At 39.5% G+C, this 19,603-nt stretch overlaps 1 protein-coding gene across 3 annotated transcripts in view; it reads left to right on the forward strand.

Moving 5' to 3' along the window:
• The window catches only part of TMEM131L (transmembrane 131 like), a 169,548-nt gene that overhangs the window by 78,134 nt on the left and 71,811 nt on the right, over window positions 1-19,603 (forward strand). For all 3 annotated transcript variants that reach the window (XM_054484842.2, XM_054484843.2, XM_063664215.1), the window contains exons 4-7: window positions 4,611-4,679; window positions 10,631-10,754; window positions 11,850-11,966; window positions 13,141-13,251. In XM_054484842.2, coding sequence (XP_054340817.1) covers window positions 4,611-4,679; window positions 10,631-10,754; window positions 11,850-11,966; window positions 13,141-13,251 — 421 coding nt within the window. The remainder of the gene's footprint in view (window positions 1-4,610; window positions 4,680-10,630; window positions 10,755-11,849; window positions 11,967-13,140; window positions 13,252-19,603) is intronic.

Genomic DNA, 19,603 nt, shown 5'->3' on the forward strand with positions numbered 1-19,603 from the left:
GTCTCGATCTCCTGACCTTGTGATCTGCCCACCTTGGCTTCCCAAAGTGCTGCGATTACAGGCATGAGCCACCATGCCCGGCTCAAACTGTTTCTTTTTATGTCTGTAGAAAAAAATGTGGCCAAAGTTTTTAAAAAGATTTTTTTTCTTTTCAGAGATAAAAAGCCAGGTAAAATCTTAGGCAAAGATCAATGTTTTTTCAAAAGAAGGCATGTGGAAATCCTTGTCTACAGGTCCTGCTGCTGAGAAAGCTCAGCTCTTTGCAGAAGGTCTTTAAAATAAGGACTAAGAGTGTGTGGAACAGGATCTGTATCAACAAGAGCTTAGACACTGCAGATGGCTCTTGCTTTTATTTCTTATCCTCATGCCTTTCTCCTGTTATAGAAGCAAAATGGCCCCTTTTATGTGTTGCCCAGGCTGGAGTGCAGTGGTGCAGTCATTGCTCCCTGCAGCTTTGAACTCCTGGGCTCAAGGGATCTTCCACCTCAGCCTTCCCAGTAGTTGGGACTACCAGCGTGTGCCACTGAGCCCTTAATATATATTATATATATAGTAATAGAGATGAGGTCTCGAACTCCTAGGCTTGAGCAATCCTCCCACCTTGTCCTCTTAAAGTGCTGGGATTACAGGTGTGAGCCACTGCACCTGGTCCGTTTTTCTCTTTTAACTAGGAGCTTTTTTTTTTTTTTTTTTTTTTTTTTTTTTTTTTTTTTAACAATTATCTTACAGAAGGAGAAGGGGTGAAAATTAGAAATATGTGGCATAAATTTATAATTGATTTCTACAAGATGCATGTAATTATTTGATGCCAAGTTGTGGGGACTCCTAAAAGAGGCCAGGTGGTCTTTGACATAAATGAATCATTATTATTAAGGGTGAAATGTGAGAAGGGTGAAATGTGAAATGCTGACTTTCACAAGAAAGGGGGAAAAAGGAGGAAATTTTATCTTTTATTGCTATAGTTCTTGAGATTTAAGTTATTTCTTTGAAGTGAACTTTGGCATTTCAAACAGGATATAATTTCTTGGCACTGATATTTGAGGATAATTGTTCATGTCTGTAGCTGACTAAATTTTAGCAGTTTGTTCTCTCCCACCCTCCCCCAGTTTTTTAACAAATATTTGAGCCAGGCGCAGTGGCTCTTGCCTGTAATCCCAGCACTCTGGGAGGCCGAGGCGGGCGGATCACCTGAGGTTGGGAGTTTGAGACCAGCCTGACCAACATGGAGAAACCTCATCTCTGTTAGAAATACAAAATTAGCCAGACCTAATGGCGCATGCCTGTAAACCCAGCTACTCGCGGGGCTGAGGCAGGGGAATCACTTGAACCCGGGAGGTGGAGGTTGCAGTGAGCCGAGATCACGCCATTGCACTCCAGCCTGGGCAACAAGAGCGAAACTCTGTCTCAAAAAACAAACAGATATTTGAAACATATGCACGTGTAAGTACTCTCCAGATCATTGCCTATGTCTGAAATAGTTTTACCTGCAAGCGCTTTTAAATTTATATACTGACGTTAAAACTCCTTATAACTTAATATAGTATTTTTCAAGCTGTAAAGTCAATTAAGCTGAAATCAGCCAATGAGAAAAATAACTTATTTTATGACTCTTAGAGAAAAAAAAAATTGGCATGGTTTTATTTCTCTATTTGGGATCAAAATAGAGTTTTCTTTGAAGTTAGAGACACTCTGGCTATTTCTACCATATTACTCTAGGTTTGGCCCTAAATGTCTGATTTTTATTGGGTATGTAAAACTTTCTAATTGTGGAATTTAAAAACTCTATCAGAATATGAGACAGCCCAAGTTTATATTTCATTTATTCTATAATATTCAGAGCTAATTATTACCATCCCGTTTGGGGCTTTTAATTCCAGAGGTCGATGTTGACTTTAAGCTCAATCAGCTTCTCCATCTGTTCTCTTTGCTTTTCTTATTAGATGAGGGTCATCCTCTTAGTAATATGAGCTAATATTTATTGACCTTAATGAAGCCTTTGCTTCATATCTGGCACATCATTTTATCTCATCCTATTATTTCATTTTATTCTCATGATAACTATGGGATAGAGCGTTTCCATTTTACAGAGAATAAGGTGAGGACTTGAGAGAGGTTAAGTGACTGATACTCTCAGGGCTGAAAGGTGATGGCCATGGGCCTGGAGTGCTCTGCTTCCCAAGCCCTCATCAGCAGGCCAGATTGCACTGGTTCCTTGGATAGGTCATACAATGCCTGAACTTGACACAGGGCTCATGTTTCCCACTTCCACAGATCTGGATTGGAATTTGGGCTCTGCCTTTTAGTAGCTATGTGACCTTGGGTGAATTACTTAAATCCTCCAAACCTCGTCCGTTCATGTGGAAGTTGTGTAAAATCTGATGGCAAATTCACTTTTCAGTGCACAAGACAGGAAGAAGACTGTCATTAATTACTTTATCCTATGCAGTAGCCTGACTTTTCTCAAGATTATTTTTGGTACATGAAGTTGCCTGTATTTTTTTTTCCTTCTTCTGAAATACTGAGCCTGACCAGCTCCGTCTGGAGTGGGGTCCTTGTGGTGGACCTGCTGTGGGCACCTCTTCACCTTCGTTACCACCTGTGGTTCTTCACATAATTTCCAGAGGCAACCTCTCTGCAAGCCAGTTGTAGAATTAGTGCTGGCCTTTTAGGGTTTGAGTAAATAGCATACCTCTTCTCTGACCGTGTTCAAAACAAGTGAAGAGATTGACAAGAATTAGGCAGATGGAGCCCAAGGCATCACTTTATTTTTTTTCAAATTTTTTTTTTAATTTTTTGAGACGGAATCTCGCTTTGTCGCCAAGGCTGGATGGAGTGCAGTGGCGCGATCTTGGCTCACTGCAAGCTCCGTGTCCCGGGTTCATGCTATTCTCCTGCCTCAGCCTCCCGAGTAGCTAGGACTACAGGCGCCCGCCACCATGCCCGGCTAATTTTTTGTATTTTTAGTAGAGACGGGGTTTCACCATGTTAGCCAGGATGGTCTTGATCTCCTGACCTTGTGATCCGCCCGCCTCGGCCTCCCAAAGTGTTGGGATTACAGGCGTGAGCCACCACATCCAGCGGCATCACTTTATTATTAATACAGCTGGTGCTGGAGATAGAATAAAGGAGGTACAAACAGACTATAATGGAGAGAGGATAGAGAAAGAGAAGCTTAGATAAAGGCAGAAAGTGGAGGGAGGAAGAAAAGATTGCAACTAGATTCTTCCTGTGAGACAAGGACTTTGGAAGGGTTCTCGGGTCTCTGCATTGTTTGTACCTTCAAGAAAAATGGGGCCTTGGAGAGGGAGTTGCTGAAAGGTCACAAAGCCTGTTGGCCAGCAGGTTTAAAAGTCAAATTTCCACTCCTGGACCAGCCTTTGAACCAGCTTGGTCGATGGCTGCTGGGTGGGAGGAGAAAATGGAAAGATTCTATTTACTTATTTATTTTTGAGTCAGGTCTCAAAAATGGTCTTACTCTGTTGCCCAGTCTGGAGTGCAGTGATGCTATCATAGCTTACTGCAAGCTTGAACTCCTGGGCTCAAGCAATCCTCCTGCCTCAGCCTCCAGAGTAGCTGGGATTACAGGCGTATGCTACCATGCCTGGCTAATTTTTAAAATTTTTTAGTAGAGATAGGGTCTCACTGTGTTGTCCAGGCTGCTCTCAAACTCCTGGGCTCAAGTGATCTGCCTGCCTTGGCCTCTCAAAGTGCTGGAATTACAGGCATGAGCCACTGCCTTCGGCCAAAAAGATTCTATTTTGGAAAGCTTGTTCCAGTTTTGAAAACAGTTGTTCGTATTACCTTTAGGAGCTTCTTCAGTTAAACCTCTTTAGAGTAACACAGCTTTTAAAATGTCATATGGAAGTTGATAGTTTTTCATACTCATATGTATATTTTGTATTTTATGTTTTTAAGTATGTTTGTATGTCATGTATCTTTATTATGGTTTTCTTTTACATGTTTTTAAAGATATGTTTTGATATGTTTTTCTGCTATGTTGATTTGTGCCTTTTGACTATGAAGGAAAATGAAATCATAGTGATGATTAATAACTGAAATGTGACCTGCTATGTGAGATTCTGTATGATTGTTATTCTTATGCAGGCTTGTGATGATGGTAGCCTCACCAGCTATGGAACACTGTCCTTGCCTTGTTACAAGAAGTCTTAACAAAGTCAGAGGCCACAGTCCCCTCCCTCAGGCCAACTTTACTTGTATGTCATTTCCTGATTTAGGGTTTATGAAAATAGCCATGTCATCCAAATTCACCCAGAAATGAAGGCTATTACAAATTAAATCCATCTCTATTTCTGTCTGAATGCTTAAAAAATCTGTACATTTGATATGAAGTTCTACTAACCATAATCTTAAATTATCTTAAGTTTTACAACTCTAGAATTATACCAGACATCTAATAGTTCAATTTTATCATTTAAAATCTGTAAGGGAGTAAAATTATATGTCATGCATTGAGAGTCATTAGTCTAAGTACATTATATCTAAGTACATTATATAGTCTAAGTACTATATATTAGTCTAAGTACATCATATCTAAGTAGCATTTAAATGTTAAAACTACAAAAAAATCAATCTCTCTTTTCTTTTTTTAGCTTCTCGGACAAACTATTTAGTGGAAAAGGCTTACATTTTCAGCCATCAGTTTTAGATTTTGGAATACAGTAAGTATCTTTTCTTTATAATTAAAACTCATTTTATTTATACTATTTATTTTCAGGATTTTTTTACATATATGTACAATGTTAAATTTTAGGTATATTGATAATATGAAGGGATATTGATCCTGGGACTTAAGAGAAATATTTTTGTGAAAAGGAGAGTACAAGAATTGTTTCAGCCCTTTCTTTAATTTTTTTTTTTTTTTTTTGAGACAGAGTCTTGCTGTGTCTGTCAGGCTGGAGTGCAGTGGCGTGATCTCTGCTCACTGCAAGCTCCGCCTCCCGGGTTCACGCCATTCTTCTGCCTCAGCCTCCCGAGTAGCTGGGACTACAGGCGCCCACCACCACGCCCGGCTAGTTTTTTCTATTTTTAGTAGAGACGGGGTTTCACCGTGTTCACCAGGGTGGTCTTGATCTCCTGACCTCGTGATCCGCCCGCCTCGGCCTCCCAAAGTGTTGGGATTACAGGCGTGAGCCACCACACCTGGCCTTCTTTAATTTTTAATAAGTATATCTTTTAATATTTTATAGTGATTGGAATTTAATAAGAAGTCAATGTTGTTTTTCCAAAACAAATCCGGTTATTTTATAATGAAAAACTCTAAATATTGATGGTCTCTGAATTTTTGTACACTAGATTCATTTACTCACTTGGTTTTACTTCTTGCTGTGCCTTCTGGATTCAAAATTGCACCATGCTTACAGTTGTTAGGATGAAGACTTTGGAGACTCAAGATGGGGAAGGCAGTGCATAAACTGTAATGACTTTACAGTATCATGTAAAGAACCACAAGATGAAGACAGTATGATTTGAGTGTCAGTTGAGGGCCTAACTTGGGAACCTGGAAAAATTAAGGAAGGGGGTGATGCTGTGGAGAGAAGGCAACATAAGGACTCTTGTTGTCTGTGATAAAGTTTGAATCTTCAAGTGTTAAGCTTCCTGGATGCAGAATATAGCTGCATTGAAAAGATAGAACTTCTAATTAGTAGTTTCAAGAGCGAGAGGTAAAAGCGCTGCTTGTTTCCGGGGCTGGCAAACAACACTTCAATTTCATGAAGAAGAGCCTTTTGAGTGACAAGCAGAGTTTTGTGAATGAAATAACCACGGCCGTAGGAGAGCATCTGGGCTGGGTTAGGGTGGGCTCCTGGTGTGCCCTCCTTTATGCATCTGGATTACTTGCTTTACATTCCCTTCTAATCATCAAAATGTTAGAGCTGCAGTGAAGGAGAATGAACTTGGAATTTTTTTTTTTTTTTTTTTTTTTTTTTTGAGACGGAGTCTTAGGTACTGTCACCTAGGCTAGAGTGCAGGGGCTCAGTCTCGGCTCACTGCAGCCTCCGCCTGTTGGGTTCAAACGATTCTCCTGCCTCAGCCTCCTGAATAGCTGGGACTACGGGTGCCCGCCACCATGCCTATAATTTTTGTATTTTTAGTAGAGACAGTGTTTTGCCATGTTGGCCAGGCTAGTCTCAAACTCCTGACCTCAAGTGATACACCCTCCTTGGCCTCCCAGAGTGCTGGGATTACAGGCATGAGCCACTGCACCCAGCCTGAACTTGGAATTTAAAAGGACCATGTTAAGCTTTTTAGAAAAAGATTCTATAAAGGGAAGAAGAGAAAACTGGGAGTTTGCCGACTTTTTAAAATTCTAGGTGTCTGCTTTTTTGATTTTTTATATTTTTTCCCTTATGTAAAGAAAGTTTAATAGAAGCTGAATGGTTAGTAGTTTAGTTGATAATATAAATAAGCTGAATTTATCATAACCTCATTGATTTTAAATTCTGAGAGGGTGCTGTACTTTTGTGAAAAATCTTTATTGTGAGGCTGAGCGCGGTGGCTCACACCTGTAATCCCCGCACTCTGGGAGCCCGGGGTGGGCGGATCACTTGAGTTCAGGAGTTCGAGACCAGCCTGGCCAACATGGCAAAACCCCTGACTCTAATAAAAATACAAAAATTAGCCAGACATGGTGGTGAGTGTCTGTAATCCCAGTTACTTGGGAGGTTGAGGCACAAGAGTTGCTTAAGCCTGAGAGGCAGAGGTTGCAGTGAGCCAAGATCATCATGCCACCGAGTTCCAGCCTGGGCGACAGAGGGAGACTCTGTCTCAAAAAAAAAAAAAAAAAAAGTCTTTATTGTGAAAAGAAATTTTGATTCAGGACCTACTTTAAAAGAATATATGTTATAGATTGGTAGATAGAATAATAGTAGCAGTAGGTATAGCTATTAGGATAATAATTCCAGTTCATAGGATCCTGGCTGTCTAAAATATTTACTCTTCAGTAACATAAAAAAATCGTATAGTCGATGCACGTGGGGGTATGTTTACAGTTGTCCCTCATTATCCACATGGGATTGGATCCAGGACCCCCATGGATACCAAAAGCTAAGGATGCTCAAGTCCTTGGCATAGTATTTACATACAACTTCCCATATACTTTAGATTATCTCTAGAGGCCAGGCACGGTGGTTTATGCCTGTAATCCCAGCACTTCGGGAGACTGAGGCAGAAGGATCACTTGAGGCCAGGAGTTCAAGACCAGCCTGGGCAACACTGTGAGACCCTCTCTCTATAAAAATTTTTATAAAAATTAGCTAAGCATGGTGGTTCACACCTATACTTCCAGCTACTCATGAGGCTGAAGCAGGAGGATCACTTGAGTCCAGGAGTTCAAGGTTACTGTGAGCTATGATAATGCCACTGCACTCCAGTCTAGATGACAGAGTGACACCCTGTTTCAAAAAAACAAAAACAAACAAAAAAACTCTAGTTTACTTATAATGACTAATACAGTATAACTACTATGTAAATAGTTGTTATACTGTATCTCTGTTTTTTGTGTGTTGTTATTTTTTGTTTTTTTTTTCCCCTCAAATACTTTCAATCAAGGTTGGTTGAATCTGCAGATATGGTGAGCCAACTGTATATGATACACTTTTGTTAATTAGCAGTATACATTAATCTCTGGTCCTAATAGCTAGATGCATGCTGAGAGAATGCTGAAAGTCTTTGATTTGAAAGGATTTCTGATTTTTAGATGGAATTACCTTTGGAGGACTTAGTTACGTTTATATAATACTTTATGGTTCTCAAAGTGTAATCATGTCCGTTGTCATTTGAGTTTTATATCAGTCCAGTGAAGACAGGCATTATCTGAGTCTGTGTGTATCGTTTTTAAATATCTCTTTGTTTGAGCATGTACTACAAATGTGTTCATACATTTGTTGCTGAGAAGGAATGCAGTTTGCTCAAGGTCATTTCACTAGAAGTGATAGAATAAATCTTCTGATTTCTAAGAGCTCTCATAATGCTATTTTTCTTGTTAGTGAGATCTGGAATATGATTATGAGAATTAGTCATTTTGCTGAAGTTAAAAAAAAAAACTCAGAACAAACTTTAGCTTAAATTAGAACATGTTTAAGATTAGTTGAGTTTTACCTTATGTCTGACAAAGGGTTTAATTTATAGACATTAGAGTAAAACTTTAGCCTGAGGGTTCTCCTCCTCATTTCTTCACTGTCCCAGTTCAGCTTTTGCTATGGTTTATTTCGATGTTGGCCTTGAGCAAATCCCAACCCTCTTCATAGCTTTGATTTTCCTGGGGGGATGTAAAGTCGGGATCTTGTTACTTGGTTGCCTTCTGCCTACTTCTTAGGGCTTATGTGAAGGGTTAATATTCTGCTGGTCCTAAGATAAAAAGTGCTAATCATTCATAGAGATTTTAATCATTCTTTTGTAGTGTTAAATTAACAGAGTATCTTCCAGTTGTCCCTGGTGAAGGAAATTTATATCCTCATAACACTTTTAAAAATAGAATCTAAAAAATAGAATAAAAATAGCACAGTGGTGACTAGGCTTCAGCTGGCATTCTCTGTTAGGTCTGGAGAGATTTCTGGTGGTGCAGTCACTGGCTCTGTAGCATTGCTGTTTTGCGTTCTTATTTTCTATGTATTTCTCTGGTAGACATTTGTATTCTTAGAAACCTTGTATTTCAATTATGTAAATGGGATATAAAGCTTTGAGGATAAGTATTAATAACTTTGATGATTGATATTATTTACTTGAAACCCCAAACCTCAGAAGTCCTTATTTATTTAATTTTAATTGTGGGAAGAAAGGCAGATACGAGCCCACTGCTCTGAGGTAAGGCTTTTCTGAAGTGACCCTTTATGTGTCTGGTAGTGTTGAACATTTTTTTAAAAAATGGTATTACTTAAGAACATTTGAAAAATCAGGATTTTAATCACATTGATGTGGTATTTTATTTGTAATGGGATGTGAAGAACTACGTTTTGAAATACACATTGGATATATTAAACTTTTCATTAAGACTAGTGATTAAAAGTAAGGGTGAAAGCCAAAAGAAAAATTCCAAGGATTTGATGGTAGTAATATAGTATTTTGGAAATCTCATTGTATATAAGAGAAGCAACATCCATTTCATTTTTCCTAAAGGATACATTTTTAATATCCAAGATTTTACCTAATTTTACCTAATTCATTCATTATGCTGATATTTTTCTAATTTTATTCCAATTATAGATGTAATTCATTCAGCTTAAATTAGAATATAATGTTATTTCTAGGCCATCCGAATGACAGCTGTATATTTGGCTCTCTCTGCCACTGAGGCTATTAAAACTGAAGAAATGACTTTAGTGAAATTTTTGCTGGCTCCCTGTTCATTGCAACATAATTGAATGAGACTGAATTTGGTCTTGAGCAGTAGGAATCAGAGTTAAGTGATCAGAGGGAGCATTGTAGGTGGCTCCAGGTAGGTGGGCCTGAGCCCAGCTCCTTTCCTCTTGGCAATTCCTTTATCAGAGCTGAGACATTGTAGGTGGAGAGTGCTGCCGAAAAGAATTGGTATCAAGCCGGCCAGGCGCAGTAGCTCACGCCTGTAATCCCAGCACTTTGGGAGGCCGAGGCGGGCGGATCACCTGAGGTCAGGAGTTTGAGACCAGCCTCAACATGGAGAAACCCTGTCTCTACTAAAAATACAAAATTAGCCAGGCCTGGTGGTGCATGCCCGTAATCCCAGCTACTCGGGAGGCTGAGGCAGGAGAATTGCTTGAACCTCAGAGGCGGAGGTTGTGGTGAGCCGAGATTGTGTCATTGCACTCCAGCCTGGGCAACAAGAGCGAAACTCTGTCTCAAAAAAAAAAAAAAAAAAGAATTGGTATCAAGCCTTTCATGAGTTAAGTGTATTTGCCATGGAGCAGGGATTCTTACTCTGAGGTTTGTGAAAGGTTTTGAAGCTGTGTATGAAACTTTTCGTAAGTGTATGTTTGTGGAGGGAGGAGCCAGAGCTTTCATCAGAGTTTTTGGAAAGGCTCATAATTTAAATGGATGAAAACCTCTGCTGCAAAGTGCTGCAGGATTTTCAGTTTTCTCAAAAGAATGGCCTTTAGCCATAATTAAGTTTTCCTTTTATAAGCCCTAATAAAATAACATCTCTTTGTGAGTTGAAAATACATACCTCCCCAAAAAGTCTCTTTTACTCAGAAAACATAACCTGAAGAAAAATTGGGTTTTTCTATGAGTACAGTTTCTTACCTAAACATATTTTCATTTGAATTAGAGACCCAGGTCTGAGAAGTGCCAGTGAGTGCCTACATGTGTTTTGTTTTGTTTTTTTGCAAGCATTTTAATGGCCTAGATGGGTTAAATTTTTCTAACACTGAAACCAATGGAGTGCCACTGTGGGTTGGCCTAAGCCTTATAAAATAAAGTTGTTTTTTGTTTTATGACTTTTGACGGTTGTGAATTGAATGCTTTATTACCAACATGATTGGATAATTTAACTTTGTGATGAACAGCAACAGCTTTCATATTTTAAATATTTCATATTTAAAAATATGTGTGTGTGTATGTATATATAATAATACTTATATGTATAGTATTATTTATAACCACACAATACATTGATTTTTCTCTTTGTTTCTCTTCCTAGGTTCCTGGGACATCCTGCAGCAAAGATTCTCCATGCTTACAATCCTAGTAGGGACAGCGAGGTTGTGGTGAATTCAGTGTTTGCAGCTGCTGGACATTTCCATGTGCCGCCCGTTCCCTGCAGGGTGGGTGTTGATGGACTCCTGGAAACTATGCCGTGGCAGGCTGCCAGGTTTTCTTGCTTTCTTTGGCCTGAAGTTTTTACTTTCTGCTCCCTGTCTCTCCCTTTTTCTGCTACCCAAACCTTTTCCTTCTGTGTGTTTTACTTTTCCAGTAAAAGTAGCATTTACTTTTCCAGTTGCTCATTTTTTTAATTTTGGTGGCTCTTGATATCTACTGGGGCCGGGGGAGGTGGGGGGTTGGGGGGGAGTTTGAAGACTCTCAGCTGTGTAGTAATGTATGTATATTTAACATGGCTCTATTGTGACTAAAGAAAGTTTATATTACTTGTCTTGAAATGACTACAAACTCTGAGGCATTTAGTAACTAATACAAGTTTATAGTTGAGACCTCTTCCATCTCTCAAGCCTACTAGGAAAGTTAGGTCTCCTTTCTAAATGTAGAACTGCAAGGTATAGTGAATGGCTCCTTGTAAAGCTGATTGGCACCATAATACAGAGCTCAAACTTAGTCTTCTAATAGTTTTAATTTCAGTGGTCTTTAACATTTAGTGAAGATCCTAATTGCTAGTAGGCTTTTATTTATTTTGCTTACTATGTCTGCCTGATATTATGTACTTAAAAAAAAAAAACTGGGAGTAAGGATGTGTTGTAAGGGGAAGCCCAATATTTGGTTTATGACAGTCTGTCTGGGTAAACGTTGTTCCTGATTTTTATTACATATCAACATGTTTGCATGTTGGTTATTGTCTATATTTAAGTAGAGATAGAACTGTGTTAGCTAAAGACAGTTGGACCTGTGTGGGTGGAAGAGGAGGGGAAGGAAAGATGTGAGACTCACAGCTCCAGTCTGAAGCGAAAGAATTCATCCTAAGTCAGTGGTAATATTTGCTGTATCCTCTTAGATATAGCAAATATCTAAGAGCAGATAATTGGATGCTGATCAGTTTGGGGATTCTTATGGATTCATGATACTGATAAATCAAGGGTGCACAATATACAAATGTCTGTTAACAGAAATTGTCAAAAAAAGAAAGTCTGTGAAAGACAGTTTATCAAAGGAGGCCATTCCAAATGGCTGATTGGGGACCTTTCTTTCAGGTAATTCCAGCAATGGGGAAAACTTCCTTCAGAATTATTTTCTTACCTACTGAAGAAGGAAGCATTGAAAGTTCCTTATTTATTAATACCTCTTCGTATGGAGTCCTTTCCTATCATGTGAGTAACTTTTTCCTTTTGTCATATGCTTTGGTTGGTGACTTAACTTGTAGGGGTGTGTGTATATATTTTTAAAAAGACTTTTGGAAATGTTGTCACCTGGTTTATGTCGTTAAAATACAAGACTGTTATTGATGTTAAAATCATCAGCGTTCACCCTTTTCTGCCTGACATGCCACAGTTGGCTGGCTTTCCTACTGTTGACAGAGCTATAGTCCTACTGTGGATCTTTGGAGGATACTAGAACAAAGCAAAGCAATCTGTCACACAGTTTCCCATCATAAAATACAGAAGGCTTTCAAAACTCATGGCTCTCACCTCACAGGCATTCAGAAGGTGTTCTAAGGACAGTCTCGAGTGATTTTGCCTCCTTCCCTCCTTGGCTCAGGAATATTTCTGATTAGGAGACATTCATTGTGCGCTTGGAGGCTGGTTCCAAGGGAGCTCACTGTTCATATCAAGGTACCAGGAAGGGAGCTTGAAGAATCTTGTTGCTAGTCTCAGAAATAGGAATCTTTACCTTAAATGGTACCTGATATGGCATTTAACAAGATGTGGCATCAAGTAATTTAAGTTCCAAGATCAGTAATTTTTGTGGTTATTTCTTACTGGATTCCATTAAAGAGGTCCCATATCAGAAGAGTTGCCTACTTGTGAACAGATTTGCTATAGTGAGGAACATTCAGCTTAAATACAGCATTCTAATCTGTTTCATTTTTTATTTTTTATTTTTTGAGACAGGATCTCACTTTGTTGCCCAGGCTGGAGTGCAGTGGTGTGATCAGGCTCACTGCAGCCACCTCCCAGGCACAAGCGATTCTCCTGCCTCAGCCTCCCACCACTGCCTGGCTAATTTTTGTATTTTTAGCAGAAACAGGCTTTCACCATGTTGGCCAGGCTGGTCTCAAACTCCTGTCCTCAAATGATCCACCTCCCTGGGCCTCCCAAAGTGTTGGGATTACAGGCGTGAGCCACCGTGCTCAGCCAGCATTCTGTATTTCTGAAACATTCATTGTGTTTTTTGTAGACAAAGATAAATAAAATAATTGGATTAGTAGAGTCTGGAAGGCCATGCTGATGAATACAGATTTCCTTTGGAGACGTGCTTTAGTGTTGTGGCAAATGTGTTTTAAAACTCTAACAGAGGAGCAATTCTCTCTCTCTTTTTCTGCAGGTATCTGGAATTGGCACTCGTAGAATCTCTACAGAAGGGTCTGCAAAGCAACTACCAAATGCTTATTTTCTGCTTCCAAAGGTCCAGAGCATTCAGCTGTCTCAAATGCAGGTCATTTTAATAGATTTACTTTGAATGCTGGTGGCCACCAAACTTTGTAACCTTCTCAGAATTGGTTATTTTACTATTTTCTGCTTTTTGAAAAAATTTTATAGAAATAATATACATATATAAAGTATCAGTGGATTCCACATAACTTCTTTTTAATGGCTGTGGAGTTCACAATGTTGATATTCCAGAGTTTGCTTAATCTTATTGTTGGTCTTTTGAAATGTTTCCTGTTTTTCACTGTTATTACCGTTAGGCCATATACCTATTTTATAAGTTTCTTTAATTTTCCTTCTGAATCCTCTGTTTCCTTGGGGCATGTTTCATAAAGAGGAGAGATACTTTAGTTAAAGACTGTGAACCATTTTGTAGAGCTTGTTAAATCTTACCAGCTAGCTTTTCAGGGAGGCAGCCCCCATGGTCACGAGTAATAACAGGCCCCTAAGGATGTCCTGCTTCTAGCCTTGCCTGGATGGGGCTTGGTGGGAAGAACTATTTCTGATGTTGTAGTAGATGTATAATGATAAGTTTAAATTCTTTTAATATACATTTCATGAATCATTTTATAGGGTTGGCTACTTTTTCCCTTTGATTTCTAGAATTTGTATCTGCATAGAGCCTACATTCCAACTGGGGAGAAAAACCAAATTAATTTACCTCTAGGGTTATATCTGGGATCTTTATCACCAAGTACATAATTCTTAGGGATTTTAAATAGTATTTTTATTTTTATAAAACCGAGAAGCCCCTCCTTGCAGAATTTTAAGGAAGACTTCTTTTAATTTGCAAATTTATATTTGGTTTAAATCCTAAAACCAGGGGGGATGTGTTGAAAGGTTTTAAGCAGGAGACTGATACTGATGTGCTGTGGCTTGCATTTTTGGAGGGCCAGATGCCTTATCAGTAGAGATCTAAATATTGGAATAGAGACAGGTATTCAGAATACCTTAGTTATTGGGGGTTAATGTAAGGATAAGTGGAATGAAGGGAGAGAGGAAACTGACTCTGCAGGCCTCCTAGAGAGCTAGAACGGCATACCCGTTCTCTCATCCACCTGGCCTGGCAGATCCTGCTTACTTCTCATGACTCCCACTGCCCTTTACCACACCCAGGGCATCGTCATCTCTCTGATGGCCAACTGATAGTATCCCATTAACTGCCAGAATCTACTTTAGTCCCTTCCTACCTCTTTCCCAAAAATTCAAGTTGGATCACAGTAGTCCCCTGCTTGAAACCCTTCAGTGCATTCCCGTAGGTCTTAGAATTTAAACCAAATCCCGCTTATGGCTGTAAGGCCTGCGTGGTCTGGCTGCTGTCTCTCTTCAGCCCCACTGGTCACCACTTGTTCTTGGTCTCTAGCTCATGGCCACAAGAGCCTTCCCCTGCTCACTTGTGCAATGCCATTTTCCCTCCTGCCACAGGTCCCTTGTGTCTGCAGTGTTCTCAACCTCTACCTCCAACTTTTCTCCAGATTAACCCTTATTTCATCCTTCCTTTTTCAACTCATGCTTGAGCTCTTCAGGGACTTTTGCCTCTCTCCCCATCCTAATTTCTGCTCCCATACTTATCTACACTTCCGCTCCCATACTTACATCCATTAAATAATCACATGCCCACATGATGTAATTGCTTCACCATTCTTTCCATCACCCATGGAATGGAGGCTCCATGAAAACAGGGACCGTCTGATTGGGCTTCCCGTTGTAATCCCTGCACCTCACCTGGGAAGCAGTGGTTGAGTGGAGTTTTGGCCCAAGGTAGCTCTGGGGCTGTCCTCACAGGCCACGTCTCTGTCTCTCCCTGCACTGTAGCCTACCTTGGCAGTGCCTTGGCTTTTCTTGGTCTTTGTTTCTGCTTCAGAAGATACCAAACTCTGTTTCTTTTCTTTTTTGTATTTTTAAAATGTATTTTGTAAACGAAATGTAATTCACATACCACAAAATCTGCCCACTTAAAGTGTACCATTCAGTGGGTTTTAGTATATCCAAAGTTGTGCAGCCCTCACGATCGCTGTCTAATTTTAGAACATTTTCATTGTCTCAGTCTCTTATTTTCTGTCTCTAAAGATTTGTCTATTTTGAACATCTTATATAAATGAAATATATGGTCTTTTGTGATTGCCATCTTTCCCTTAGCATGTTTTCAGTTTCATCCATGTATTTCATTCCTTTTTATTGCAAATAATACACATTGTAGGACATGCCACATTTTGCGTAACCATTCATCAATTGGTGGACATTTGTGTTGTTTCTACTCTGGCTATTATGAATAATGTTGCTATGAACATTCTTGTGTAAGTTTGTGTGGACATATCTTTCATATCTTTTCTCTTAGGTGTATACTTAGGAGTGGAATTTTGCTGGGTCATATGGTAATTCCATGTTTAACATTTTGAGGAACTGTAAAACTGTTTTCTGAAGTGGTTGCATCATTTTACAATCCCACTAGCAATGAGGATTCCAGTCTTCTACAACTTTGCCAACACTTGTCTTCCATTTTTGTTTCTTTTTTTAAATAGCTATCTTACTGAGCATGCAGTGGTATCTCATGTGGTTTTGATTTGCATTTTTGTAATGACTAATGACATTGAGCATCTTTTCATGTGCTCAGTGGCCATTTGTATACCATCTTTGGGGAAGTGGCTGTTCATATCCTTTGCACATTTTAAAATTGTGTTTGTCTTTTTATTGTTGAGTAGTAAATGTATTAAATTCTGGACATTGGACCTTTATCAGGTACATGGTTTGCAAATATTTTCTCCCTTTCTATAGGTTGTCTTTTCATTTTCTTGATGATGCCCTTTGAAGTACAAAGGATTTAAATTTTGGTGAAGTCACGTTTTTCTGTTTTTCTTTTTTCACTTTATGATTTTAATATTATATCTAAAAAGGCCTAATGTTATGAAGCTTTACTCCTATGTTTTCTTCTAAAGTTTTATAGTTTACATTTAGGTTTATGACCCATCCTGACTTTAACTTTTACCATATGGTGTGAGGAAGGGATTCATTTTCATTCTTTTGCATGTAGATGTCTGGTAGTTCCAGTACCATTTGTTGAAAAGACAGTTCTTTGTACATTGAATTGTCTTGGTATCCTTGTTGACCTCTATCTGTGGCCCCATTCCTGGCTGTAGATTCTCTCCTTCATTTTTCATTTATCCTAGGATCTGTGAGTTTAGTTAAGTCACTTTCTAAGGCTGCTCCTTTTGCCCATAGTTCTCTCCCATTAGTCAAAAATAGTTATTGAACATTATTTATTGAGTGTTCCAGTAAATGATAGGGCCATGAACACACACAGTGTCCCTACTCTTGTGGTGTTATGGTATAAAATACTTCAGAGTTTGAGATGAAACTTATTTTTTTTGGCTGGTCTTTTGTTAGAAACCAGTATTAAAAAATCTGAATATAAAAAAAAAACCCTCTTAAAAGGCAGTTATTTTAATTTCTTTCACTTTTACTGTGATTTAGGAAAATAAATTTTAAAGTTTTTTTTTTTTCTTTTGAGACAGAGTCTTGCTCTGTTGCCTAGGCTGGAGTGCAGTGGTGCGATCTCAGCTCACTGCAACCTCTGTCTCCTGGGTTCAGGCAATTCTGCTGCCTCAGCCTCCTGAGTAGCTGGGACTGCAGGCATACACCACCAAGCCCAGCTAATTTTTGTATTTTTAGTAGAGACAGGGTTTCACCATGTTGATCAGGCTGGTCTCGAACTCCTGACCTCGTGATCCGCCCACCTTGGCCTCCTAAAGTGTTGGAATTACAGCCGTGAGCCACCGCACCCAGCCTAAAGTATTTTTTAAGGCTTGCTATACCTAAAAACAAAAACTTAAAAAATTTAAACCTAAGAAATAATTGTGGCATTCCTCTAGAAGAAAAAAATCTTGACTATAATATTTCTGCATCTAAATTGCATACATTATGTGAGTTATTTGTTGTATTTTAAGTGGCTGTAAAGTTGTCAACTGTTCTTAGAAAGGAATGTCTTTATTTTGATATTCTACCGGTTTTACGTTTTTTACTCTTTGCCTGTTGTCAAGAGCCCATTGTCCAGGGTTAGGGAGTTAGTGGATTCAGGAGGTCAGACTCCCTCAAAGAGGATAAGAGGGTGTGGAAGGTACCAAAGGCATAATTGCCTCTTCTCCAGTATAGAGCTAGAAAGTATATCTGATAGAAAGCTAAGCAAGAAGGTTTAGACAGAAATATGTCATCAGCTTTTCTTTAACTTGTTCCCTTAGTGCCACGTGAAGAGAAAATAACTCTGTTTGGTTTAGGAATAAAATTTGAAATTGAGAGAAGAAATACAGTTGTTTTATGTATGTCAATTGAATCATTATGAAAAAGAAAACTGAGACGAAGATGATAGTAGTAATTTAAAAGTATTTTCACTGAAACAATAGGGCCATATAATTTTTAGATTTTTGTATGTGAGTGGGTAAAAAGTACAGGCTGATTATATGTTTGAGTCTGCCTTACATATGGGTCAATATGGATTTTAGTATACTTCATTGAATATTTAAAAAATTATCTGGCTTCAGCATAGGCAGAGGGTAGAAAGGCATGTACCCAAGGATCCCTGAACATAGATAGTCTGGAAGGTGAAGGTTCCAAAATTTGCAGGTACTGCTTGACTCGTCCATCTGTGAAATGCTTATCAGAGAAGGAAAAACAGCAGGAATATTTTATAAAACTGTGGAGCATGGATTGTAAAATGGGAGATGTGCTTGATGTAGTATGTTGAGGACACAAAATTCAAATGGCATTTAAAAGATCGTTATGAGTTATCTGTTGCAAAACTTGAAATTTGGGTTGCCAGAATAATCTCAGAAGATAACAGATATTTTGCTGCTGCAAACTTAGCAAAATTCAATCATGAGAAAGGAAAGCAGTGAGAAAACGGATATGTACCCTTTTTTTTTTTTTTTTTTTGAGACAGGGTCTCGCTCTGTCACCCAGGCTGGAGTACAGTGGTACTGTCTCAGCTCACTGTGACTTCAGCCTCCTGGGCTTGAGCCATCCTCCTGCCTCAGCCTCCTGAGTAGGTGAGATCACAGGCGCATGAGATCACAGGCGCATGCTACCATGCCCGGCTAATTTTTGTATTTTTTGTAGAGACAAGGTTTCGCCATGTTGCCCTGCCTGGTCTCAAACTCTTGGACTCATTGATCCACCCACCTTGGCTTTTCAAAGTGCTGGGATTACAGGTGTACACCACCACGCCTGGCCTGGATGTGCGATTTTGTGTGCAGCGTTGTGATATACGGAAACCACGTGTGGTATTTCTCCTCACATTTATTACGACACTGCACACAAAGGTATGCATTTAGTTTTTCTTATTGCTCTCAATTCATATGCTGAGTTGACTCCTCAGTGCAATAGTATTAAGAGGTGGGGCCCTTGCGAGGTGACCAAGGTCGTGAGGAAGGGGCCTTCATGAATAGGATTGGTACCTTTAATAAAAGAGGCCCAGCCAGATGCGGTAGCTCACACCTGTAATCCCAGCACTTTGGGAGGCCAAGGTGGGCAGATCACCTGAGGTCAGGAGTTCAAGACCAGCCTGGCCAACATGGTGAAACCCCGTCTCTACTAAAAATACAAAAATTAGCTGTGTGTGGTGATGTGTGCCTCTTATCCTAGCTACTGGGGAGGGTGAGGCAGGAGAATTGCTTGAGCCCGGGAGGCGGAGGTTGCAGTCAACTGAGATCATCTTATTGCACTCCAGCCTGGGAGACAAGAGCAAAACTCCGTCTCAAAAAAAAAAAGGCCCAAGGGAGCTTGTTTGCCCCTTCTGCCATTTGAGGACATAGATGGCACATAGCAGGTGCCATCTAGGAGGAACCAGCCCTCACTAGAATCTCTTGGTACCTTGATCCTGGACTTCCCAGAACTGTGAGCAATAAATTTCTGTTGTTTATAAACTACCTAGTTTGAGGCATTTCTTTATGGTTGACCATGTGGACCAAGACAGTAGGAAAACATGGAGTTAAGATTGCTTTTTTAAACCTTTTCATTTGGTCCTTCTTTTTTATTGTTTTGACCTTCATGCAGAGAGAATTCCTAGTGATGAAAGTCACTGTCGTGGGGGGTCTGAATGACAGGCTGAGGCTCTCCTTCTTTTGTTGCATTCTTCTTGTTATTTGTCACTTGGGTTTTCTTCCAGTCATTCTCTTTCTGCTCCAGTTCACATGTCACTCTGCTGCTGGTGATGTCATCTTACACAAAACTGGTTGTTAATTCCCTGGCCACTGGATTAGCTAAGCCCTCTCTTGTTTACAGGATAAAGTCCAAGCTCCTTTGCTTGGCATACAAGGTCCTTGATAACCTGAGACCAGCTTCTCCCTCCAGGCTCAGAGCTTTTACCC

This window comes from Pongo pygmaeus, chromosome 3 (assembly GCF_028885625.2).
Source record: "Pongo pygmaeus isolate AG05252 chromosome 3, NHGRI_mPonPyg2-v2.0_pri, whole genome shotgun sequence".
NCBI classification, from domain to species: Eukaryota; Metazoa; Chordata; class Mammalia; order Primates; family Hominidae; genus Pongo; species Pongo pygmaeus.